The sequence below is a fragment of the Varanus komodoensis genome, unplaced genomic scaffold (assembly GCF_004798865.1).
Source record: "Varanus komodoensis strain SLA01 unplaced genomic scaffold, ASM479886v1 scaffold1, whole genome shotgun sequence".
Classification (NCBI taxonomy): domain Eukaryota; kingdom Metazoa; phylum Chordata; class Lepidosauria; order Squamata; family Varanidae; genus Varanus; species Varanus komodoensis.
The window spans coordinates 7,484,171-7,510,133 of record NW_025335268.1 but is presented as its reverse complement, the minus strand read 5'-3'; the positions used below and the strand labels follow the sequence as shown (position 1 = coordinate 7,510,133).

Genomic DNA, 25,963 nt, shown 5'->3' with positions numbered 1-25,963 from the left:
AACAACCTTGCCTAGCTTCATGCCCTCCAAGATGTGCTGCACTACAACCCCCATAAGCCCCCAACAAGTATAATGAGAATTATAGTTCAACACGTATTTGAAAACATAACCAGACTGTCCATCAAATGTGTGTAGAGGAAGGGTTATGTGGACGTGGCAGAAGGATTTCAAGGCGACCTGAGGCACAAGCCTGCCTCAGACGCAGAAACTTGGGCCGCCAGAGGAACTCACCCTGAAGGGGAGATTTGGCTCCTACCCGGTCCGGGCAATTCCCGCGCATGCGCGCCTTTAGGGCTTGCCCGGGGTTGTCTCCCGTTGTAGCGGGCGGAACACACCTTGTCTGCGTTGTGTTACCTGCAGCACGGCTAAGAGCACCGGTAGGAGCCGGTTAAGAGAACGGAGGCAGGCTAGGGGTAAGCGCGAGAAAAGTTTTCGTCCAGCGCTGTCTGTCAGCCGGCCAGGCACTCTCACTTTCTCTCCCTCTCTTTGCCCAGAAGAAGCCGCGCCAGCCGCGCGGAGTTTTCCATCGGAAAGCGGGAGAAAAAGCGAGCGCCAACCAGCCGCGGGGCTCGCAGTTGGGCGCTGCAGTCCCCTTCCAAGCCAGCCTCAGGGAGGGCGGGCAGGCAAGGTAGAGCGCCTCCTCGCTGCGCCGCCCTGCACCGCCTCTGGCCCAGTCTCTTCACCGCGGCTTCCGGCTGTCTTACAGTGGCCGCGCACGGAGGGCGGACAGCCTGCTGCGTGCCTGGGGCCTTGGAGCCCCCGAACCCTCCTCCGGGAGCCCGGGAGCCCTGTAACTTCAGGCAAGTCATTTCCTCTTCTCAGTGCTACCTCTTCTGAGTAGAGGTGCCTTTTCTGGGCTGAACGCAACAAGGTGAATTTGAGGCTCTAAAGTACATATTCTAGTTTGCTTGCTTCTTAGTCATCTGATTTTCCCGTAAGGTTGACGTGCCCGTTCTTATTTTAAACCAGCGCTTGTTGCACAGCTGTTTTTAGGGTGGCCACTTCCCAACCCCCTGGGCCCGGTCGAGAGACTTTTCCTAACAGCTGTGAGATCAGGTAGACATTCAACAGCTTTCCTGACTGCCTGAAGACGCAGTGATGAGGTGCCAAACTTACAATTTGAAGAGAGGAGAGAAAGGCAACTTTAGGCCTTTTTATTTCTGCTCCTATTTCTGATAGGGTAGCCCCTGCACCTGCTTACCCCATGCCCTCCCTTACTGAGGATAACAGTTCCCCATATTTGCATTTCCAGGTTGAATATCATGACATAGTTTGCACTGTGATCTTTAGTTTCTGAACCTCTCTCAAGGCGGATAGAAATATTAAGAAAGCACAGTGTTGTGGTCTGTAAGTTCCTTATTTTGCCTTTCTATGAGGAAATACTGGGCAATGTCTGCAATTTTACATATCATCTCAGCAATTACCAGTAGCAGGGGATATGTCTGGCTCTTATCTGCCCTCTGTAGGGCTTACAATTCCCTGAAGTTTACTTTTCAAGGAAAATCAAGATTTCAAAAATGGAGAGGTTTTGTTATTCTGTATTCACTCTCTAGTGGAACTGTTATTTGACAGCTAAAGTAAGCCTGCTTAATGGAATGTGGCCTTCTGGTTCATGCAGTTGAAATAACAGATGTGATTAAAATAATCTCTGCTATTTACCGGTGACCATAAGTGTAACGTTTAGCATTTTAGCATGGGTCTGTGACATGACAAAGTTTCATCTAAACAGATTACCCTTTAATTTGCTTGCAGATGTATCATGAAACTGCTACTATCAGGAATCTAGCTGAACCTTGTAGAATCTTGTAAGAGCACAATAAATGATTGTCCTATGTAGATGACATATTTTCATGTATATGCTCCATTTGGAAATCACTGCTATAGACAAAGGAATGGAAGTTGAGGTAAAATAACATTGAAATTACAATTGTAAATATCATTTTAAGTAACATCTCTTAAGAAAATGTAAATTTTGACTCTTTGAGCTACCTAGTCTGTTTCTATGAGTACCTTAATGCTAAGTTCCTGTTTGCATTCATCTTACCTGATTGGCCTATGTATGGATACGGGACCAGTGACAGACTTCAGGATGTCCTTAGGGCAAGAGCTCCCTTGCCACCTCCATCACCCTCACCCAATGGCCATCTCCACCTCCTCCTCTCCTGCAGGCTGCTGTCATCTCTCAGTCCACCAGCATTGCAAGACGCCACTGCCACCGTTTTACCTGCTTATCCACTACCATCTCTACCACTCTCTGTCATCCTGCTGCTGCCACCAGCTCCCCCACTCCCCAGAATGTTTTTCTAGTGGAGCAGTGGGAGTAGAACAGGTACCTGACTGTACTCTGTGAATGCTGACTGGCATTTTAAGATAATCTCCAAAGCAGAAGTGAGAAGCATGCCAGAATCAGCATGCTTGCTTGCTCGCATTCATACACAACAACCTGTTGAGTTGCTTAACCTGCAGGTTGTTATTATTTCCCAACCAGGTCACTGAGCCTGGCCTATGCTTTTGCCTACCTCTTCTATACTGTGCTGCTGTTTGCTTCTCAGTTCATTAAACCAGAGGCAAGACTCACCTTTTCCAGGCGATCAGGTTGCACAGGAGCATAATTACTGTAGCGCCATACTTCTCCAAAATGTTTACTATTACTCCAAGGATTCAATTGTGAAGCAAAATCACTGGCATAATTAACTAACCTTGTTGCATACCAAGTGCTCAGTATCTTTAAAATATTGAACTCCTAACTATAAAAAGGTCAGTCCTATTGTCAAACCAAAAAGAAAACATGGATAGGCACCTTGACACTAATGCAGTGATCTCTAGAAATCAACATGGATTCATTAAGAAAAAGTTATGACAGATTAATCTCACTTCATTTGTTGATAGTGTAGCTTCCTTCATTGATCATGCAAATACTGTGGACAAAATGTACTTGATTTCAGCAATGCATTTGACAAACTATTCCACAATTTCTTGATTAGTAAGCTAGCTGTGGGTTGGATGGTATTACTATTAGGTGGCTCAACAGCTGGCTAGAGAACCATACTCAAAAATCTTAAATAGTTTTTCATCAAATTAGAAAGAGGTATCAAGTTGAATATTATAGGGTTAAGGTTAGAGTTAGATGGATAACATTTGTATTAATGACTTTTATTTTGTAATTTCTTTTTATAAATGTCTTTAACATTTTATTCATGACTTGGAGAAAGAGGTAGGGTAATGCTTGTCAGATTTGCAAATGACACAAAATTGGGTGCAATAGCTAATAATTAGAAGACAGAAACAGCATGATCTTGATAGGTTAGAGGACTTGGCAGAAAATAACAGAATGCAAATTAACAGAGTGCAAAGTTTTCATAGACAAAAAAGTGTTCATTCAGTAAGAATAAATTAAAAGCATTGGTATAAGATAGATGCCTACGTGTGCAAAGGGTCTTGGAGTTGTAGTTGATAACAATTTGAATATAAGTCAGTAGTGCGATGTGGCAGCAAAATGGCAAATGCAATTTTAGGTTGTATCAATGGAAGTATAGTTTCAAAATTACTGGAAGTAATGTTTCCACTGTACTGTCCACTGGTCAGACCTCAACTTGAATACTGTGTCTACTTTTAGACACTTCACTTTACTGAGCATTCAGATAAATTAGAACAAATTCAGGGAAAGGCAACAAAGATGATCATGGGGCTAGGAACTAGGTTCTTACAAGGAAAAATTGAAAGAACCGTATATATTCGGCCTTGAGAAAACTAAACTAGGAGGTAGGAGGGAATAAAACAGCACCTTTAGCACCTAAAGGAACACAGAAGAGGTCTGCAACCTATTATCTGTAATTCAGGAACCTTAGGGCACAAAATAATGGGCTTCAGTTACAGGAGGCAGATTTCAGTTGAACTTGGAAAAACTCCCTAATATGAGAGTAGACAGATAGAGGAACCAATTCCTAGAGTGGTCATGTATTCTTTGTCACTAGAGGCATTCAAGTAAAGACTAGACAGGCATCTGTCAGGGATGCCTTAAAGTGGATTCATGAGCTGGGCATTGGACTCAGTAACCCAAATATCCTTTTCAAATTTATATTTCTCCTACTGTAGGATTAATCTGGATTAATTCAGATTTGGATCTGAATTGTTTAGAACAGGGAAGTGGGACTCTTGTACCAAAGTATATTTTGTTAACAAAGGTTTATAGTCTGATCCACTGAACTCTTGCAAAAACTTGTAAGTAATGGGAAGTGATTGTTCTCAAAATAATCCTACTTTTCCTTGATGCAATATTTGTAACTTTTCCTGTCATTTGTATAAATGTTTACTTCCTGCTGTAATTGCCCTGTTGTCTGTCTGTCTTTCTAAGTGAGACAACATGATTCCATCTTTATCTCTGGATATGGGACATTCACATCTGGTTTACTTCTGGAATAAAACTGGAAGTACTGAGACTCCAAATGGGACCTACTGCTACAGTACTGCCCAGGAAAGTACTGTGCTTCAAGGTGTAACTTTTGGTGGAGTTCCTACTGTTCTGCTGCTTGATGTAACTTGCTTTTTGGTATGTGCATTTTATTAATGTTCTAATGTTGTCTGATTTCCCTCCCTTACAAAATAGCCTAGTTCACAGAAGGGGATCTGAAGAAGGGTGAATTCATTCTGTTGAGGTATATGCAAGCACTATGGAGAACAGCTCCTTCCAACAACAATCCACTTTGTCCTTACAGTCTGACATGACTCAACAAAGGAACAATATATGAAAGGGAATGGAAAGAATTTGCAACACTGATTCCAAATGGTTCTTTTCAATTTCTTGAGGTTTGGAGTATCAGCTATGGTTTGTGACAATCAATGTATTGTTTGCCTGAAGTTTTTCTTGAGATATTAATATCATTAAGGATTTGTTTCCCTTTGTGGCACATGCTGTACTCTTTTAATAATGAAAACTTACATCAAACACCAAAATATATGTGCTAGGTATAAATTTGGTACTGAATCTCATATTTGCAAATGTCAAATCTGAAACCAGTTTAATATGTAATAGTCAAACATTACAATGTGATATGACAGTGAAACTTAACATTCCTTTTTCTATTTCCTAGGTGATAATTTTGATATTTTCCATTATTAGAAGAAGATTCTGGGATTATGGTCGCATTGCACTAGTATCAGAAAACGAGAGGTAAACATATACAAAACATGAATGTCAAATCCTAGTACACCAAACCCTGATGAGCCCCACAGAACATAGGCAGGTGCAGAGGAGACAAGTCAAGCTGTTTAATTGTATAGTGTTTTGTTATGACTGGGCGCTGGCACAGACCACAAACACTCATAAGCATTTGAAACATAAGGGAAAAGAATTGGGAGCCAAACTAGATAATGACTCAAAATGTCTTATTGGAAATTGTGTCATCAATAATCAATATCGGATGTAGTTTTAACAGGGTTGCAGAAAGAGACAAAAGAGTTAAATATCTCATTTCTGTGCATTGTGATACATATAAAAATTGACACCTTCCTCACCACATTTTCTGATGAAATGAAAAGAAACAGTTTTCTTTTAAGAATTATCATTTAGCCTCATGTCTAGTTTAGTCTTTAGAGAGGTGAGCAGGTAGGAAATGCATTAGGAAAAGAAACATGCACGCAGAAAACACTAACCATGGTGTCTGTTGCTTGCTTAGTGGGTAAGGGCAGTGGTGGGTAGAAATTAGCGCTCTAGATGTTTTGGACTTTGGCTCCTAGCGTTCCTTACCATAGCTGCACATGCAAGCTGTAGTCCAAAACATCAGATGATCAACTTTTTTAGGGTGCCATTTAGGGTGCCATCTAGCATTTACTTGTATTTCAATAAAGCGGGATACCTGCTGCTAAGGATGTGTGTTAGATGTTTAACAGATTAGCTTTTTTTAAGTTCAGCACTGAATATAGGCAGTGCATGGCCCACAGCGTGCATGTGGCCTGCTGTAATCGCCACAGATCATTAAATAAAATTTATCCAGAGTGGCCATGTAGCACCAAAAGGGTTGCATGTATTTTAGAAGCCAGCTAAATGTAGAGCACTTTATAGTGCTCTTTAGCAGCAGTCCCCAAGAACTGGTTTCGTGGAAGACAATTTTTCCACAGGCTGGGTGGTGTGCGGGATGGTTTTGAGATGATTCAAGCACATTGCATTTATTGTGCAATTTATTATTATTATATTGTAATATATAATGAAATAATTATACAACTCACCATCGTGCAGAATCGGTGGGAGCTATTAGGAGCTACGCCACACAGCGTCGGGCAGGTAGTGGGCGGGTGAGCGAGGCTTCATCTGTGTTTTCAGCTGCTCCCCAGCATTGGCATCGCCACCTTGGCTCCACTTTGGATCATCAGGCATTGGATTTTCATAGGGAGCACGCAGTCTGGATCCATCGGATGCATGGTTTGCAGTGGTGTTTACAGCCCATACCACAGCAGGGCTTGCACTCTCATAGGAACAGGAGATCTGGGCTGCGCGCTCCTTGCGAAGGTCTGGTGCCTGGTGGTGTGGGCTGGGGCTGGGGAGTGGCTGTGGGTGGGGCTTTGCTCACTTGTCTGCCGCTTACCTCCTGCTGTGCGGCCCAGTTCCTAACAGGCCACGGACTAGTACCACAGCCCAGGGGTTGGGGACCCCTGCGCTATAGCACTACAGAGCAGCTTGCCACCAAATCTTTTCCCTCTTTTAAAAACCATTTTTGTAGGGAGTGCTTGATAGAGTACACAATACTCAGTAGAGTTTGGTTCACTGGAGAAAGGGTTCTGTGGGTGAAAATGCCCCCTCACAGTTGCCTGTCCCTGCTGTAGAGGATAGGTATGTTATGTTTAAAATTTTTAAATAACTAAGGCTTGTTCAGTAATATCTGTCTTTATGAATTTATGACTGTGAAACTGATTTATATAATTTGCTGAATTGGGAATGAATAGAAATCCTTTAAATATATTTGAACTCTTGACAAGACACTTTTGTAAATGATAAAAATATATTAATGTTCTATTTAGTAATGCATTTATATGCCACCCTCAACTCCAGTGGAGTCTCTAGATCAGTGATGATGAACCTTTTAGAGACCAAGTGCCCAAACTGCAACCCAAAACCCACTTATTTATCGCAAAGTGCCAACACTGCAATAAAACCTGAATACTGAGGTTTTAGTTTAGAAAAAACAACTCACAGCCAGTCCAAGCAAATATATATATATCCTTGGCAGCTCACTGACCAGCCATGTGAAAGCTCAGATGGCTAATGAGTTGTGGCTCATGAAATCATCACCTGGCGCTGCTACTTTTTTCCAAGCATGCGCATGGCCCCTATGAGCGCTGTTATCCGATGCTTGACTGCTGGGGTGACTTGACTTGTGTGCTGACAGAGAGGGCTCTGCGTGCCGGCAGGGGCACACGTACCATAGGTTCACCACTGCTTTAGATGATAAAAGTATTTTAAATAAATTGATGAAGGTATTTAGAAGGATAATGCCTATTCTATTATTAAGTGGTTACTGAGAGTCCGAAGAAAGTTCATAAATGAGGACCTGTAATCATTGGAGGGATATTAAAATTAGGAGTTTTATCTTTTAAGTGCAAAGTATAAGAGGAAATGAAAGTATTGTGTATTGCTATGAGTGAGAATCCACAAAATGAAATCGTTAGAATATCCTACATATTAACAATTCATTCTTGTTTTGTCTGTACTGTAACGTGTGCTTGTTAACTGACTGCTTCCTTTCTCTATGTAAACTTACAATGAGCTTTACATCACTTTAAACACTTATTTGTGTTGCATTGTGGGAAATCATTCCCTTTCCCCAGTTTTCTAAGGGCATTCTGAACAAGCCTTTAGAAATAGTTAACATAAAATCCCAAGGCTTTGATCCCAAAACTTTCCTTTCTATCTTTTAGTGATTCCAGATTTCACAGATTATCTACAGGTACTGGTCATGAGGATGATCCTAATGAGGTTAGTAGCATTTGGGGTTACCTCATTTAGTGCCTGTTTGTAAACCAGTTCCATATTCTCATGTGTGCACTCATATGGGATCCTTTGCTTTTGTAGCATGTCTTCTAGTCCTTTCAGGATCTTTTGCATAACTGGGGGGTATTTTTTTCTTTGAACTTTTACATTAAATAAGGAGACAAACAGTATTTTGAAGAAATGTTCAGTATGCACTTGCATAATATTTTTGCATATGAAAAACATAGCATTAACTAGGAATTCTCTCACTCTAAAATAACATCACTGAGATATAAGCATTAATGCAAGAAAGTAGAACTCTTCTGTGATCTGTTGAATGTTATGTGCCATCAAGCTATCTCCAATTTATAGCGACCCTATGTATGAAAGTTCTCCAACATGTCTATCCATGGCAGCCTTGTTCAGCTCTTGTAGATTCAAGGTAGCTGCTTCCTTTATGGAGTCCATCCTTCTCATATTTGTCTTCCTTTTCTTCTTTTGCCTTCTACTTTCCTTGGCATAATTGTCTTCTCCAGGGACTTTTGCCTTCTCATGATGTACCCAAAATTGAATAGCTATTTGTTATTTAAATTGGGAGTAACTTTCTAATGATTGTTTCATGTTATCTTTAATTGCACATGTAGTTGTGCTGTATGGAGAACTGTAGTCTTGCTTAGCATTTTTTTCCTTAAGGAAGCCAACTTTACTTTTTTCAGTTACCCATTTACTAAGATCTGAAAATGATCATCATCAAATATTTGCAATTAGGGAATAGCAATGAGGACTATCTAGCTGTCCACTTGTTTTGCAAAAGTAATGTCACTCCAGCAGCCCCTATCCCACTCCCTGACGTCCTTCTGTTACCTTAAGAAAGCTTGTATCATTCTCCTTCTTCTCTATGTTATCCTTACATTAATGCTGTGAGGTAGGTTAGACTGAGAGTCAGTGACTGGTCCAAAGTCAACCAATGGGTTTCATGGCTTAACGGGAACTAGAAGCTGGGTCTCCCAAGTTCCAAGCCGGCACTCTAATCTCTATGTCACACTTGTAGTCCTTAGTTCAGAATCTTAACTCAGGAAATGTGAGGATCCGTGGGACTCCCAATTTGGCAAGCTTCTAAGGGAAATTACTTTCCTATGTATTGTGGTTAGTATGTGAGCCTAAGAAAATTTTGTGGCTATGCAGTAGAGTGATCAGTGAATGATGAACCTCATCATTCTTGTTGGAAGTTCTTGTACCCTCCTGATCACAAAGCTTGCTCACTGTTTGGATCAGTCAGCTTAAATAAGGAATGCAAAATTTGAAACGAGCTGCCTACTCTCTCTTGGTATCTCACTGCAAAGAACAAACAGAACTGTAGCACAATTTGATATTTCTAAAGTCCCTATGCTTTCTTGATCTCTCTTTGTTTAGATAGTTCAAATTACATTAGGTACTTTCTTTAGGTGTCTGAAACTTGGTGCCATAACCTTATTAGGAATTTTCAGGACCAGCCCAATATTATAATATTAGATTATTCTGTTCCTTTAGAGAAGGTAGAGTAGGTATCAGGTATTTCTCATGCAAAGGAGAAAGGAGTAGTTTCTGATTTCTGACAGTCTCCCTGTTACAGTCCCCCTTGTGAAATCTCATGCCATTTTGCACTGTCCCCCAACCTTCCAAAGGAGTTCTTCAGGGTCATATGCAACTGCATTAAGAAGAGGAGAGGGGAGACTTAATTTTGCAACAGCAGTTATAATAATGATTCTCTGGATCCCACTGGGTGTTTACAGAATATTTCTGCTTATTTTTAAGGGCTTCTGTTCTTGGATGGCATCTGCCTTTCAAATGCAGTAAGTATGCAGAACAGCAATGATCTAACTGCTGTTTTTCACATGCTTTGCTTAATACTATTTGGTTTCTTTGGAATTATGAAAATGGAATGCTGTACATTTTAATATTTAATGTATTATATATGCAATTATTGGATTAATTGATCTTTTGTGAACTGACTTGATCGTAAGCTAGGATATACATTTTACAAAATCAATACATAAAATATAATAAAGAATATAAAACTATGATTAGAAAAATAGATGACAGTTTATTGGTCCAAACACACCTTTGGAATAACATTAAAATGAGTTTTTAAACTAGCCTTTCTCAGCATGGTACCCTCCAGATGTGTTGGTCTGTTCATCACACCACCCAAAACTGGGGGTGGGGAATGGGATCTGTCATTCAACATATCTGGAGGGCATCTGGTTGGGCAAGGCTGATCTAAACTCTTGGAGTGGAATCCTGTGCATGTTTAGGCATAAGCAAATTCCCCAATTCCCAGAATTCCTCAGCTAGCAATGCTGGGAATTGTAAGTATTTTTCTATTTTCTAGCATTGTATTATTTCTGTTTTTTAAAATATAATTCACGTTGTTCAAAAACGACTTGCAGATTCCTTTCATTTTTTGCCATTTAATAGCTCAACATCATCATCTCTTAGTGATGAGACCATCCCTTAAAGAACAATTTACTTAGGAAGGGTCCTCATCTATTTATTGGGATCATGGAAAGGAAAATGTGGCTCCATGGAAAACATGGCTCCAAATGAGGGTTCTTAAGATCTTTTAAAAAGCTTTTGCTGTTCCTCACCCCTGTAGTTATCTTGTTATTTTTCCAGTTATAATTATTTGTAGCATTCTTCTTAATGATAGAAACCATACTTGTCAATGTAATGGTTTTGGGTGAGAAAGAACCTTAGTTCTCCTGTGGGCTTTGTATTCTGCAGCAAAGTCTACTGGCCAGTGACTGAGGATTAGGGCTGATGTTCTTTCACAGAAAAGCCACATATCTAAAGACCTACTTTTCTTCTAGAAAAAGGGGACTTAAAATTCTAATGGACTGTTGAAATCATTCTTTGCTATTTAATGACTTGACTGCCTTGTGTTTTGTTTGTTTTTATTAAAACATTTATATCCTTCCTTTGTAATGTAAAGCATCACTCAGGGTGGCATACATTTTAAAAAGTCATTAAAAACAGCAATGTATAGCAGGGTCAGCACTTAACACTAAAGCACAAAAACATTATCCATTGTATGCAACAAAATAAAATAAAATTGTATTTAGTAACTTTGAAAAAATGGAAGCAGGACAGATTCTGCTTCTTGGTACACAATTTTACATAATCTGGGTGTAGTCACTGAGAAGACCTTCTTATTCTACTTAAACGTGCTCCTATTCTAGAAGGGATGCAAGTAAGGGCCCTTCCTTTAGATCTGATGGACCAACAGGATGATATAGAAAGGAGGAATCCCTAAGTTATCCAAGACCTTAGACATTTACAGGCTTAAACTTAATGAGTGGATGTGTGCCCATAAATAGATTGGTAACCGATGTAGCTCTTTCAGGATTAGTTGTTATGCCTTGTGAGCTTTAATGATACCACTATACCAGAATTGACTGATCAGGTTTCAGCCTACTGCTATGCCACATATATTGTTTGCCTACCTGTTAAGCACGTTCTGTCCTATAAAGCTTGATTACTGACCTATTCATTTATTTGTGGTGCAGCGATGAAGACATTCATGAAAGATGTGGAAATGATGCCATTATCTATCTCCACTTTCAGCGCCATCTCATCTGCCTGTTGGTTATTGTCAGCATGTTGTCTTTATGCGTGATTCTTCCTGTAAATTTATCAGGTGGCTTACTTGGTAAGAAACTGTTATAACAGAGCAAGATTGGATAACTTGCACTTCTAGAGCTGTGCCTTCAGCCTGATTTTGTGCAGTCTTCAACCTAAATTCAAAGGTCATCTGTGAACAGTTCTGGCCTCTGGCAGCAGAGAGCTGACCTTTCCCTGTCAGCTTGCTGCATGGGAAGGAAGAAGAAGGGGCAGCTGCCGGCCTTGCCCACTTCTTGCTCCAGCTTGTCCACTACTGAGTTGCCATTTCCCACAATTTACCTGTGAGGTAATGTTGAAGAAGGATTGTTTGTGTTCTGTGTCACTCTCAACAGCTGTTGGATCCAGAAGAGCTCACCACTGTTTTTTAAATAAGAATTGTGGTTGGTGTGATCAGTTCAGTAGTTTATTGAAGGAAACTACATTCTCTTCAGGATGAAAGAGTTTGGGCATCTGGTAAAACCCTCGTTAAAAACAGTGGCTTAGATAGTATGATAATTGAATGTAGTGCATCTGTCATGATGGATGACCTGTTACTGTACCATGCGAAGTGAGTGTGCAGGCATCCATGTGCTTGGCATTCATTGGTATTCAGTAGCCGGATACTTCTGTGCTATGTATGTTAGAATCACATTATTTATTCATAATTTATTTGATAGATTTATATACCATTAACCATACTTAAAAATATATCTGTGAGTGGTTAATGTGTCTAAATTCGTATTATCTGAGGTACTTAAACCAGGGCAACCTGAACCAGTAATCTTTGCTTAGGCCCTGTGTTCATTATGTTTGGTATTGTCAATATATGAATTTAGTCACTGCAAAACAAAAACAATGTGCACTGAGCTAAAGAGTCTTTTATCTCTGGATGATTAAAAAAAATGAGTGAGCAAGGCCTCTTTCATCCCTTTGAATTCACAATGGCCTATCATGTGAGTAGATTCAAAAGTTAAGGGGTTATTAAGATCACATATGCAAGTCTTCTTTTAATGCACAGTATGTTCAGTAGAACTGAAAGTGGAACTTAAAATTTATGTCTCTTTTCATGCAATACTTATGATGCTGGAGGTCATAGGTAAGAAGTCAGTAAAATTAAGAAAACCATCTTACTATCAAGATTTCTTGTTGAGAGGTATTTTTAAGAAAGCTGAAACCTATCATTTTTTATATTTCTACTTGCAGTTACTGGGCATATTCACAAGTCATGCCACCCTACCCTGTTGTTGGTCAAAAAACCCAAAGTCTGTCTTAAAGTTGAACAAGCTTGCTGTAGGTCGTTGGCCTCCTCCCTCTCCCTCTCCCTCTTTTTCCCCTTGGCCTTCCTGCTTTTTTTTGCAGAAGACACCATGGAAGGACCAACTTTTCTTCTTCCTTCCTGTCAAGAACATAAACTGTCTCCAGCTTGCCACAGCTTTTTTGCATTTTACCTATGTTTTTCTGAGCTTTGACAGCCATTGGCAGCTCCATCAAAGTATCCAAGTGACACTTTGGAGGATCTGCCAGCAGCCAACTAAACCTTGATTTATTTAAAAATTAGCGAAACAGTGTGTGGAAACACTTTTTTAAAACAGCTTTGATTGGGGTGTTGGGGAGGAAACATGCTGCAACAGATACTCTGTTCATTGCTCAAATGAGACTAGTATTTCCCCCCCACCCCATCCCCACCCCTTTGGGGGGGGTTTGACAGCTGTCAAGAGAAACCAAAGGAGTAAGTGATTTTTGTCACAAAAAAGGAACTGGCGTGTTTTATCCTCTCTTCAACAGCAAGATCTTCATAATTTTTTCCTTCTTCACTGTGACAGACCTCAGGTTAAGATACTGTTTGTACTTTTCCTGAGACTCTAGGTGCTTGGAACAGTGCAAAAGTGTCCCCCAATTTCTCTTGGAGGTTTTCAAACTGGGATATATATAGCCACACATCCCAAACAAAAAGCAACCTTTGACTTACCAGAACCTTCTTTACATATATGAAAGCTGTCAAAATTTATTTTCCCCATTTATGCCTGCATATGTCTCTGTGAAAAAATTATAAGGAGGCTTGTAATAAAACCCCTCTTCTTTTAGAGGAACTGCACTTTTGAGAACTTGCTGCTGAACCTCCATGCTCTGGCAAAAGGGTGTGGGCTTCTTTTTTCCATCTTCCTGAGTACCTATAGTCTCAAGAAAGAGTAGAAAACTTGAGGAACTAGGACCTATGAGAGCAAGGCAAAAAACGAAGAGGGGATAAAACTCTGTATTCCCTTTTGCAAAAAAGATCACTTAATCACTTGTGTCTTGGAACTGACAACTTACCTTTTGACTGCTGTCAAGCCAAAGCAAACTGCAAAAGCGACCTTTTTAGAAGCTTTTCTGAATCAGTGTCCCTGATTGATATCGGCTGTATTTTGACAACAGGAATCCCTTCCTGGAATGTTAGCCAGGTAAGGCTTCCAATTTTTGCACCCACAGAAACGTACACAACATGACCACTAACCGTGTTTTTTCACCCATAGTGAGTTGTTTTGAGGTCACTGTCTGTCAGGAGATTCCTACTGACCCAAGGCAAATATGCTCATTTCAACAGCAGGAATGATTGAGGATTTTGGTATAGGAGCAGCAGTGGACCTTTCTTCTTGATTACCATATGTTTTGCATGGCTGGATGATCTTTATCTGAGTTAGGGAGTTTGTCCTTGTTCTAAATGCACTATCTGTGTTATGCATTTACAGCTACATTTAAAAAAACATGTAGAATATTGTTATGGTAAAAAGCGGTTGCAATATTATATGAACACAGACTATTTGTGCAGAAGTATTTTGTTACTTGCAGTGACTGAATTAAAAGTTTATATATTGTTTTTTTTATCAGATAAAGACCCCTATAGCTTTGGGAGAACAACTATAGCAAACTTACAAACAGGGTAAGTAATCATCAAGGTGTTGCATCTTATATCCTTGTATTTCTCACATGGCTGTTCCTTAATTTTTCTATTTGGGGTGTTTGTTTTCCTGTCATATAGCAGAATAAATCATAGCATGCATTGGGTAGCAAGATGTGGTGGCCACATGGCATTTTAGTACCTCTGCCTTGACTTGGAATAGATTTGGGCATACTTAATTTGCTTTTCAGAAAATCTGGAAATAAGTCATCCCGATTCCCCTCACAGAAGGTTATTTTGGATGTCATTGGAAATACAACAGGACTCAAGTGTTCTTTCCTTTTCCAAAAAATGTACCTGCAATGGCAACAAAGAATCTTACAGCACTGGTTCCACGATACGCTGGACCACTGTACAGCAGTTGCCTAGGCATCAGGATCCTCATGGCTAATCCTGAGTTTCTGAGACTCTTTATTGTAGATGTTTAATAATTCCAACAAGGATAATGTACCTGAGACACTGCTGTGGCATTTTAGGGCAGATTGCATGCCTTTTCTTTATATCCACTGTAAAGTAATTTAGTGTAGGGAGGTAGAAACTGAGTGGGCTGGCAGATCTTATTTGAATCTGGGCTCTGAGCTCAGAGGAACCAAAATACATAATTTTGTATCCTGAGACACCTATTCCTAAATGTAATAGCATTGCTAACAATAGTGGATGTTAAAAATGGAATATGGAAATCTGTCTCAGGTTAATTTTTTTAGCTTTGAAATGCTCTAAACTAAGAAATAAGAGGTATACCTCCCACTTAAATGCCTTCCAGTCTTCAGAACATGCAAGGTTCATGTTGGCTGAGGAATGCTGGGTACTGTAGGACTTCTCTGTTTAAGTATGTATTGCACCCTCAGCAACTTAACATATCTACTAGTAATTTGGCTAAAAATTCACACGGTGGTTTGGATCCAGGTTAAAGTGCAGGTAAGGGAACTTGCAGAAACTGATTTCCCTGCCCCATTCAACTCCCCAAAGATTTCTGCAGGGGCCAGAGCTCCCTGCTGAATGATTTGGACTGTTGTGCAAGGGACTTAGGGGTTTGAATAAGTAAAATAAACAGGAATTTCCAAAAATTGAGTAGAGACATAGACAAATATATAAGGGCATCCTAAATTTGCTGCATAACCACATTTATAAATATATTTCTAAACCTACCAATAGCCAAACCTCTCATTTAAGACAGACAGTTGCATGTATACTTTTATACCTAGGTCCTGTATATGTAAACTAGAAACTCTAAAGTGTGTGTTGGCTAACCTTATGCTTGCTTTCCTATCTTCTTGTTCATTGAATGGTTGTAAATTGAATAGTAATCTATGGAAATATTACACAGTCATTTTACTTCTAATATTCTGAAACATTATATTCCACAGCAACAACCTTCTCTGGCTCCACATAATTTTTGCTATTATTTATCTGATGTTGACAGTCATCTTTATGAGACATCACAGTAGATCTGTCAAACACAAAGAAGGCGTAGTAAGTTTCTGTATTTTAAAATAAATACTTATTGCTGCTTACATGCTGAGCTGAGAGAGGTAATGGTTGTGAAATACTGCCCACTGACAAATAGTACATTTACATAGCTATTTTGGCAGGGAGTTTGGATGGAGAAAGGGAGGGGAAAAGCCTGTGAAATAGTTGCCCATTCAGAGCAAAGGCAGCAAATTTTTCCCTAATGGTGATTTGGTTTTGTGATGGCCATATGTAGTGTCATCAAGGCATCTATTCAGACTGAAAACAGTGCTTTTTGCCTTTCACTCTGATTTGATTGTTATGAAGTCATCAGATTGCCTACATGGTTCCTGAGTAGCTGCAATTGCTGAACTTGAGAAAGAGAAAGAGAGAGAGAGCATTCCCTATATCTTGTTTAGTGGATCAGATTTCAGTACAGCCTGAACCCCAATCCTTTGGAGAGGTAAAACGATAATAGGGTAAAAATAATAAAAACAAACTTCAATACGTGTGCTTGTATATATATGTTTTGGAGAGAGAAAGAGTGTTTGAAGAGAGCACAACTAAATAATACCAATTTTCTTCTTTGGCTCTTCTAATTCTTTGTCTCTGAGAAACTGATACTTCTTGATTTTCAGGTAAGGTGCACATTGTTTATAAATGGACTTCCCAAAAATGCCAAGAAGTCAACCATAGAAAATCACTTCCGGTAAGTTTTTAAAAATGCCTTTATTAATATGAAAGGTCCTTGCAGTTTAATCTTAGTGGGGAGAGTGAACATATGGCCCCTGGACAGCATTTAGAAGACCATAGGATTCTTTAGACTCCTAGTTCAAAAGAAAGAAACAGAGCTCCAACCTCAGAGCTGGAGATCCACACTAAGATCCTGTTCCCCCCTCATAGCAAGTGCAGAAAGAGCTAAGTCAGCTGTGCCTCCAGGATTGTAGGAGTGACCTCACAGAAGGAGTGAATGGGTTCTGAAGGGCAAGGAATGAAGAGAACTTGGGCTGCCTGGATACAGGATATCCTAATGGTACTCCAGCTCCCTTCCCTGCCTCTCGAAAGCTCTACAGCTAGATTGCCAAAACTAGCTATCTAGTTTACTTGCAGGGTGGGAAGAGGTGGGAGGCAGAGATCAGCTCCATCACTTCCCTCATACTGCACTGGATGACCATAATCTTCTGAGTTGTGGTCTAAGCATGCTTAAAAATGGGTATTAAAATAGTATCCTATGACTAATTTTAAAACAAGATTTGTATGTAAAGCAAGGTATTTATGTCAACCTATCTCAAAGTTGATCTTAAGTTTAGTGGCTGTCCTACCTGTGCTGTGTAATGGCAGCAGAAGGTGGATGAACCACTGGGCTGTCCACATAAGAGGAAACCTCATCTGCATTTTCTGGAAAATGAGGCTAGTCCTCCCCACCAGCTACCCAAAAGAAAGCACAAAAACAGCTGGGGTGGGGTAGAGCATGAACAACTGTATTTTGGCATGCTTGTAACTTATTTGTAATCAGTTGAGCAAGTAGTTTTTAAAAATAGATTTTCTTTTTTTTTTAAATTAATTGATTACTTTTTTTACCACTCAGTAGCTGAAACACAATGAGTAGTTTATGAAAGCCTCTTGCACTTGGTTGTTTTCAAAATATGTTATGCTTTTTATCTGCAAATCTGACTGTTCTCATATGATGGACTGTTGCGTGATGTAGGCATTTTGTTCATTTGCAGTGAAGCCTATCCATCCTGCACTGTGGAAGAGGTCCAGATATGTTATGATGTGGCCAAACTCACTCACCTGTATAAAGAGAGGTACTTGGATGAAAAAAATGGCCTGATGAAGCCCTATTAGCTCAGTTCTAAAATATGTCTAAAGCAAAATGCTTCCTATGGTAATGATAATCCTAAATTCTAGGCTGATGTTGTGATTTTTGCAGAATCACAAATGAAATACTAATACGTTTCGCATAAATAAGAATTTAATAAAGTTTGAGTAAAAATTTTCAGGTGGGGAATGGCTGCAGTACTTTCTGCAGTAGGCTAATTTCATTTGTTGCGTGACTGTAAAGGTACAGTATATGCACAGTGTAAGATAACCACATAACTTTTGCTGACTGCAATATGGCTCTTGGCTGCTGAGACGTGTTGCAATAAGGTATGTGTGGCAAAACTCACATAATGGGTGAATTTAGATGTGTCACTCTCTTGTTCAAATCTCTGTTCAAGCCAAGGAGCTAACTGGATATTTCTGGCCACTTCCTGTCTTTTGTTTTGAGTAGATAAACCCAGGCTATTAAAGACCGCAAAGTGACTTACATAAAACATAACAAAATAGATGAGGTCTTGGGAAGTTATAGATCTCCCCACAGCTCTCAGATAGTCCAGCTGCCAGTCTTGCCACCTGTAGAGGAAAGTTGTTAAGGGAAAAATGAGAGCACCATGTATATGCCTCCCTGAGCTTCTTGGGGAAAGGTTGGATAAAAACATAGTAGAGAATTGCACAGGGATCACAGTGTATAAGTATCCCTGCTATTTCTGTATCATGTCTAGTTCTCCTTTTTCAACTATTTTTAATACAATAAAAGCACCTGTTCATGGAAACACCCTCAAAGGTACCTGAGGGATCTCCTCAAATGCATTTTTATATATAGTTCATTATTGCTGATCAACTACATGCCTTAAAAGGAAGCTTATATACATTGTAGCTGCCTGATTCTGTAGCCATAATTTTATACATATCTTAAAAATGTTTAGCATATATATGTCTAAGTATTTTGGCTCTTCTATTACTCCAACTTTTAAAAATTTGAATGTATTAGACACACCCAGTTGTGGCAATGAATCTACTGTCCCATCATCAATACTTTTATGTTTGTGCTCAGAAAGAAGGCAATGAAAAATGTGGCTTATTATACAGACATATTTCAGAGGCTTGGTAAAAGATGTTTCATAAACACAAAACCATGTGGCCATTTCTGCTGTTGTGACATCAGAGGTTGTGAAAGAGTAAGTAACTGTTGCATTATTTGGTTAAAACTTTGCATAGAAAACTATGTTTGTATTAGTCACTATTTAAAATAGGATACGTCTATAAGAAGTGAAAATAATGCTATTTCAGTAACGTATTACTAAGGTTGCTGTGTACCCCAGCAGCTGTTTAAAATATTTGTAAAATCAAACAAACAACTTTTTTGCAAACCTGAACCATGTCATACCCCATGTATACAATGATTAATGACCTAGTTTCATTTCTGAGAATGTTGGTGTTTCATCTCTCCCCTTCCAGCGTAAAAAAATGCTAGGCTTTCCCTATTACAGTGACTGTAAAAATCAAATTGCTAATTGTTTGGTCTAAGGAAAATATCAGCTTTTTGTGTCTCTCTTAAATTCAATTATATGTAATTTTAGCTTGTCAAAGACAATAGAAAATTTTGTTTTGATTTCGTAGAAAACTTCTGTACATTCAAAATAATTACAAAGCATTTGTTGTACTTGAAGGGTTAATTGTGCTCTGCCTTGGTTTCATCTTGATGCAGGAGTTAACACTATTACAGTGCAAGTGATTTCTCATTTATAATACTCTTTTGGGGGAAATATCTCTATTGGGTTATTGGACCACATTGAATCCTGTCATAAACTATGTATCTGAGGCTTTTTTCTGTTTTGCTTTATCTTCTGATAACAAATGTGAAGCCTGATATATTGCCATTGTTATTGTGTTCTGTTCTTGGAATGTGATAGAAAAAACAGGTATTACTGGTATTTAACTGCAGATATTTTGAAAGTAAAAAGTTTTATTTCCAGCTAGGATAAGTAGATTGCTACTATTTCACAAATGTCAGAAGATGTTAAATAACTGAGCAGTTTCAATTTTGACTTCTAACACAAGTCTGCTGTCCAACAGGAGGATGCTATAGATTACTATACTAAGGTTTCCAATAAAAATTTGGATGAATATTTGAAAGAAGAAGAAATCATTCATAATAAGCCATTGGGAATGGTTTTTGTAACATTGAAGGAGAAATCCATGGCAACACAGTAAGTTCTTTAGTATTGCTACCAAAGTTGAATTATTTTCAGTAGAATGAACCACAGAACTATCACTGTTTACAGTCCAGTATAATTAATTGGTTGTTGTTCCACAGGAAACCAGAAGGCAGCTGTATTCATTCTAAATAATTTAGCTGACAATGGGCTGATTTGTCTTAATCTGACAACAAAGCTTTTCTGTCTGAACAACATTTATCTAAAGGACTTAATAAAAAATATTTCCCTCATATATTCGGCATAGAATCATCTTATTTTTATATAATTTGTCTCTGTGTATCTACAGTCTTTATTCTTAAAAGCAATACTTATGTGAAACTCTGGTTATGTGAAATTGAAGGAATGTGCCAGCATTGTATTGGCTGCCCTTACTTTGCATTTTCTCTGTGCATATTAAGTATTTCCAAACATAAACACTCAAATATTTTATTTTACTGCAGTATTCTTAAAGATTTCAATGCCTGTAAATGTCAAGGATGTAATTGTAAAGGAGAACCCCAGCCATCAACCTGGAGTAAAGAACTCTTTATTTCTAAGTGGAGTGCTGCATATGCAACCCATCCAGAGGATATTTGTTGGTAATGGGCCTGAATTTTTCCCTCAGTTCATATTTGAAAATAACGGAAGTAGGAGGCTGAGTTTGTTTCTAGAACATCAGTTAACTTTTCAATGCTATTTCCTATATTTTGGGTTGTATGCAGTAGTGGTATTCCCTTTCTGACTGAAGCCAGGGGAAAGAAATGATTTCCCTTCTCCCCTGCACACAAATTCTCCTGAACAGATTTTCAGTGCTTTGAAGTTGAGCTTTTCATTGTGCTCTTGTGATCCTTCACAATCATGGAAGTTTGTTGGGTCCTTTCGTAACATTATCATTCCCCAGAGACTTTTCTGTGTCTTTTAGCCTTTTTAGCAGGATATTTTAGAGCAAGGAAAGTCTGGTGTTAAATTTTGAACTGCAAAATTCTGGAATAAAAGTATTGGGAAAGTTGCAAATTAGCTATACTGCAGCTATACCTCAGCACCATCTTGTGGTTGGTAAATAGAATGTATAGAAAGGAAGAGGAAATACAAAGTTCTGGGGAGTGGGGGGGATCAATGGTTTTTGTCCTGCAGTGAATATGGAAGAAGCCTCAGTTAAGCAGTGGTAAAATCCCTCATGTAGAGAAGAGCTCAGACAATGCAAAAGGAAGCAGGGAGAGGAAGAAAGTCCTGTTGCATTAGTGGAAACCCACTATTGCGGTGCTGGATTTCACATTATTTAGTTATGAAATCTGTCGCCAGTTAAAGAATAAGAATACCATCTTACTCTACTCAAGTAAAAATAAACACTGGTTTGAAGCCAGTTCATAAACCTTCTGCAGCATTTTCAAGGGAAGTCCAACAGTGCATATACCCTGTGCATGCAGAGCCTTGTCAAGCTTGTGCATGCAGAGCCTTATTTAAGAAGAAGTCATTGAATTGATCACATGCTAAGGGTAAGCCTATGGGAATTAATCTAACCCAGTGAACGGTAAAATATTCAGCATGGTGCAAAGCTAATTTTAATAGAGATTCCAGATATATTTCAAGTACTAAGTTCTCTTTCAAGTAAGTAACTTGTAGCTAGAAAATCTATGTCCTACTTTTTTGGCCTGTAGCTTGTATAAAAGTACATCTATTCCTTGATAAAGTTCCTCACCTGGTGAGCCCAGTGCTCAGAACAAAATTTAAAAAAATAAAAATTGTCTTGCCATCTTTTCTCCACCAATGCATGCTTACGTCATTGCTCAGGGGGAGGGCTAAGGTGAGGAAAATGGTTAAGCATCATCTGCCTGTTATTTCTGTACTTCAAATCATACTTACAGTGGTACCTCAGCTCATGAACACCTTGGCTCACGAACAAATCGGGTCACGAACAAAAATTACTGAAAAATTTTTACTTGGGTCGCGAACACCGCTTTGGTGGGGAGATGGCCACGATCGCAGTTCCATTCGTGCAGGGAAGGTGTGCGTGATCAGAGGCATGCGGCTGCACTAAAGGCAGGTGAGCGAAGCAGAGCCGCGGGGGAGATTGCCGAGAATCTGCTTGTCGTTCGTGCAGCCGCGCGCCTCTGATCATGGATCGCAGTTGCTTTCGTGCAGGGAAGGTGTGCGTGATCAGAGGCTCACGGCTGCAGGAAAGACGGGAGCAGCAAAGCAGAGCCGCGGGGAGATGGCTGAGATTCTGCCTGTCTTTCCTGCAGGAGTGCGCCTCTGATCACGGATGCCTTCCCTGCATGAACAGAACTGCGATCACGGCCATCTCCCCACCCCCAGCGCACCGTTTGCACCCATCTCACCCTCCCCCAGTGCGCCCGCGATCACGCCCGTCTCCCCCCCCCCACCCCCCCCAGTGCACCAGGATGACAGGCGCCTGCAGGGATGATGGGTGCAATCTCGGTCATGCTGGCGGGGGGCGGGGAGATGGCTGCGCTTGGGCTTGGAGGGGGGCGGATGGCTGCGATCTTTGTTGTTGTCACTTTGCTTCACATTTTTATGATTTAAAAAATGGTTACAGAACGGATTAACCTTATTTACATTGAACCTTGTGGGGAAATTTGACTTGGCTCACGACCAATTTGAGTCATGACCAGAGTCCTGAAACTGATTAAGTTCGTGAGCCAAGGTACCACTGTACTTCTCATCTCTATTGCTTTGCACCTTCTTGTTTTAAACAAATGGGTCATGTATGAATACTGTTGCAAACTGTACATGTTTGACTGTTGTGTGTTTTTACTTGACAGGAATAATCTCTCAGTTCAAGGGCCAAAATGGTGGTTTCGGTGGTTTTGCATCAATTTGTTGCTTTTTTGTGGGCTCTTTTTTCTGACAACCCCCTCCATTATCATTTCCACAATGGACAAGTTCAATGTAACCAAACCCATTCATTATCTTAATGTGAGTAGCCCCCTATATATTCATGTTGTCATCTTCTATGGAGCTTGGTGTCATCAGTGCAGGGATGATATCCAGTGCTATTTCTCTGTAGTGTCTCAGTCAAAGGCCATGCATGTTCTGAACTGGTGTCCAGATTCAGCCAAGGGCTGGAGGAGGGCTAATAAACTGTATCCTGATAAGATAAAGACCCTATGGATGGATCGTCCTTGTTCAGGATGTGCTTTCATTCTCTCCATAGGAACAGGTCCGTACTTTTGGATTCTCCTGGGCATTTCTTTGTTACTAGAAGCCCAAGTGACATCAGTGGCTCTGCATGCCCACTGGCAACACAGCTGGTGCAACAACTTTGCCCATTACTGCATAGGGTTGGCTAATCACTGTGGTTCATGCACCACTAACCTCATGATAAGAGCACTGTAATATGCTCTGTGTGAAGCTGCCCTTGCACCTATTTGGAAGCTTCAGATAGTGCAGCTAAAATGCTAGGTAAGGCACCCAGCCATATACAGGTTACAGCTGTGTTAAAAGAGCTGTCTGTTAAGAGATCCTTGATCATAGCTTCATAGGTAACATATAAAGGCATAAACAGTTTGAGATCAGGATATTTAGCAAGACTGCCTTCCTTGGTACATATCCAGCTAAGATCCTCAAATGGGGCGTTTGTGGTTATTCTGCAACCAATAGAATGGCATCAAGTGATGTTTCAAAAGTGGGCCTTCACTGGACTAACACTCCCCTGATAGAATGGTCTCTCTCATGTGGTTTGAGAGGCACAAATTGTGAACTGAAAGCACCCCCTGGAAATATACCTGTTTACATATGTATTTCTTGACTTGCAATTGATTTTTGTACACTACTGCATTTGATTTTTCTATTGTTACATGACGTTTAGTATTTATGTATGTAAACCACTTAGATACTTCGTTATATGAAGCAGTATGCAGGTACTACTAATAAATGAATGTCCTGACAGAATGTACCTTAAGGCTGGCATATATTTTAGTTTTCATTCTAGCTTTATGAAAAGCTAGGGATTGTTGTTATTGTTGTTCATTGCATTTATATCCCACTTTTTTGCTTGTGTAAGCTCCAGGACAGTTTACAAAGCTCCATTTTATCCTCACGACAATCCTGTGAAGTAATTAGGCTGAGAGTGAGTGACTGGCCTGTCACACAGTGAGTTTCATTGCCGAATGAGGACTAGAACTCGGCTCTCCCGTGTCCCCAGTCCAGCATTCTAACCACCACACTAGTTTCATGCAAGACTGTAGTAAGTTCAGGCTTCTTGAAAATAGCATAGCTGCATATTAAACCTTTTCATTTAACTGTTGTTTAAAAAACTAATTTAAATTTTAATGTTTAACAGTCACTTTTATTTAACTTATTTAATTGTATTTTTGGTTAATTGTTATTTATTGCTGTTTTATTGTTGTTGTTTTAATTATTGTAAGCCGTCCTGAGATGCCATGCATAAGGGACAGCATACAAAAGTTTTAAATAATAAAAATTTATAATAAATATTGCAGAGGACCCACACACTTCTTTGCGGATCTTGCTTATTCAGAAGCCCTTATTTCTTCTTAATCTTAAATCTCTGGCCTTGTGTCTACCTGTTCCCCTAACTTTGACTTCTTGCCAGATTCTAGCTGCTATCTCAGCGTTCTTCTACAAGGCAAATCAGATTTCAGTGGGTTATAATTCTTAAAGCCAGTATAACACATATGGGGAGTCAGTGATGAGAGTGCTGGACTGGGATTAGGAAGATCTGGGTTCTGGTCTGCACTCAGTTGTGAACCTTGGTGGTGACTTGGGGCCAGCTGCAGATTCTCAGCTTAACCTACCTCACAGTTTGCTGTTGTGAGGATAAAATGAGTAGAACTTTGTAAGCCGCTTTGGATTCATTGCAAAGGGGGAAAAGGCTGTGTATAGATGTAATGTAATAATAACATACTTGCAGCTCAGTTGCATTCATGGTGGCTGTATAGAACAAGGCCACATTTCTCTCTTCTTTTTCCCCCCAGAACCCAGTTGTTAGCCAATTCTTCCCAACAGTCCTTCTGTGGTCCTTTTCAGCTTTGCTCCCAACAATTGTCTATTATTCAACACTGTTTGAATTGCACTGGACAAAGTAAGAGTACATTTAATTTCCTTTTTAGCTGTTTAAAGATCTTGAAATTCTGTTGGAGAGTGAAAGGAAAGAATGCCTTATAGAAAATAAGACTGCAAGTCATAGTAACTCTATTCCGCAACTTTTAAAGGGGTAGTAATTACTGATTTTAACTTTACATATGCTGAAAGGCAGTGGTTATATTATTTCTTATAAGACATTCTCCTTTAATTGAATAAATCTTCTTACTGAATTTTAAGGAAGTTGCTCTGTTTCCTAGGTGACCAAAGAATAAGATCCAGTGTGGTTTTTCTTTGGTAAATATTCTAATTGGGTTTCGTGCTTGACTTATGAAAGCATATATTGAAGGACTGCTTGCTTTTAAAGTAAATCTGCTGGAAGTATAACTATGCTTTTGATTGCTTATGGCATTTATTATTTGTCTTGGTAGCTAAATTACATGCTTAATGCAGATTGGGTGATTGGCATGCATCTCAGCTCTTTGTTTGATTTTTAGAATTTTGAGAGCAGCATAGTTAAAGGAACAAATAAAGCAAAACCAGAAACAATGTATTTCCAGATGTTGAAATTGCCATAAATTGTGTCAGAACTAGCAGGGTCAAAAGAAAACAAAAGAACCATGTTTGTGAATACACATGATCATTTATTCTCTTTTTAACAGGTCTGGTGAACACAGAATAATGATGCACAAAGTTTATATATTTTTGATCTTCATGGTGTTAATTCTGCCTTCACTTGGTTTGACCAGGTAAAGACCACATTAGAATCTACCTTTCAAGCTAAGGTTACAAAGATTTCTTTTAGAATATATTGTGTTGAAACATTATTTTTAGCCTTTTTTATCGTTTCAGTATTTGTCCAAGCAAATGTAGTATTTCTGTGCAGGG

The 25,963-nt window shown here is 39.5% G+C and overlaps 1 protein-coding gene across 11 annotated transcripts in view; it reads left to right on the top strand.

Annotated features, from left to right (window-relative positions):
• The first annotated feature begins 701 nt into the window (after nucleotides 1–701).
• The window catches only part of TMEM63A (transmembrane protein 63A), a 40,934-nt gene continuing 15,672 nt past the window's right edge, over nucleotides 702–25,963 (top strand). The window contains exons 1-18 of one of the 11 annotated variants that reach the window (XM_044434994.1): nucleotides 942–1,347; nucleotides 1,753–1,904; nucleotides 2,169–2,329; nucleotides 4,355–4,549; nucleotides 5,091–5,170; nucleotides 7,912–7,969; nucleotides 9,758–9,795; nucleotides 11,509–11,651; nucleotides 14,471–14,522; nucleotides 15,908–16,013; nucleotides 16,628–16,698; nucleotides 17,717–17,797; nucleotides 18,868–18,991; nucleotides 19,890–20,023; nucleotides 20,473–20,610; nucleotides 22,795–22,948; nucleotides 24,970–25,076; nucleotides 25,738–25,824. In XM_044434994.1, coding sequence (XP_044290929.1) covers nucleotides 4,364–4,549; nucleotides 5,091–5,170; nucleotides 7,912–7,969; nucleotides 9,758–9,795; nucleotides 11,509–11,651; nucleotides 14,471–14,522; nucleotides 15,908–16,013; nucleotides 16,628–16,698; nucleotides 17,717–17,797; nucleotides 18,868–18,991; nucleotides 19,890–20,023; nucleotides 20,473–20,610; nucleotides 22,795–22,948; nucleotides 24,970–25,076; nucleotides 25,738–25,824 — 1,559 coding nt within the window. In that variant the 5' untranslated portion in view covers nucleotides 942–1,347; nucleotides 1,753–1,904; nucleotides 2,169–2,329; nucleotides 4,355–4,363. The other 10 variants (XM_044434817.1, XM_044434734.1, XM_044434669.1 and 7 more) reach the window with 10 other exon arrangements.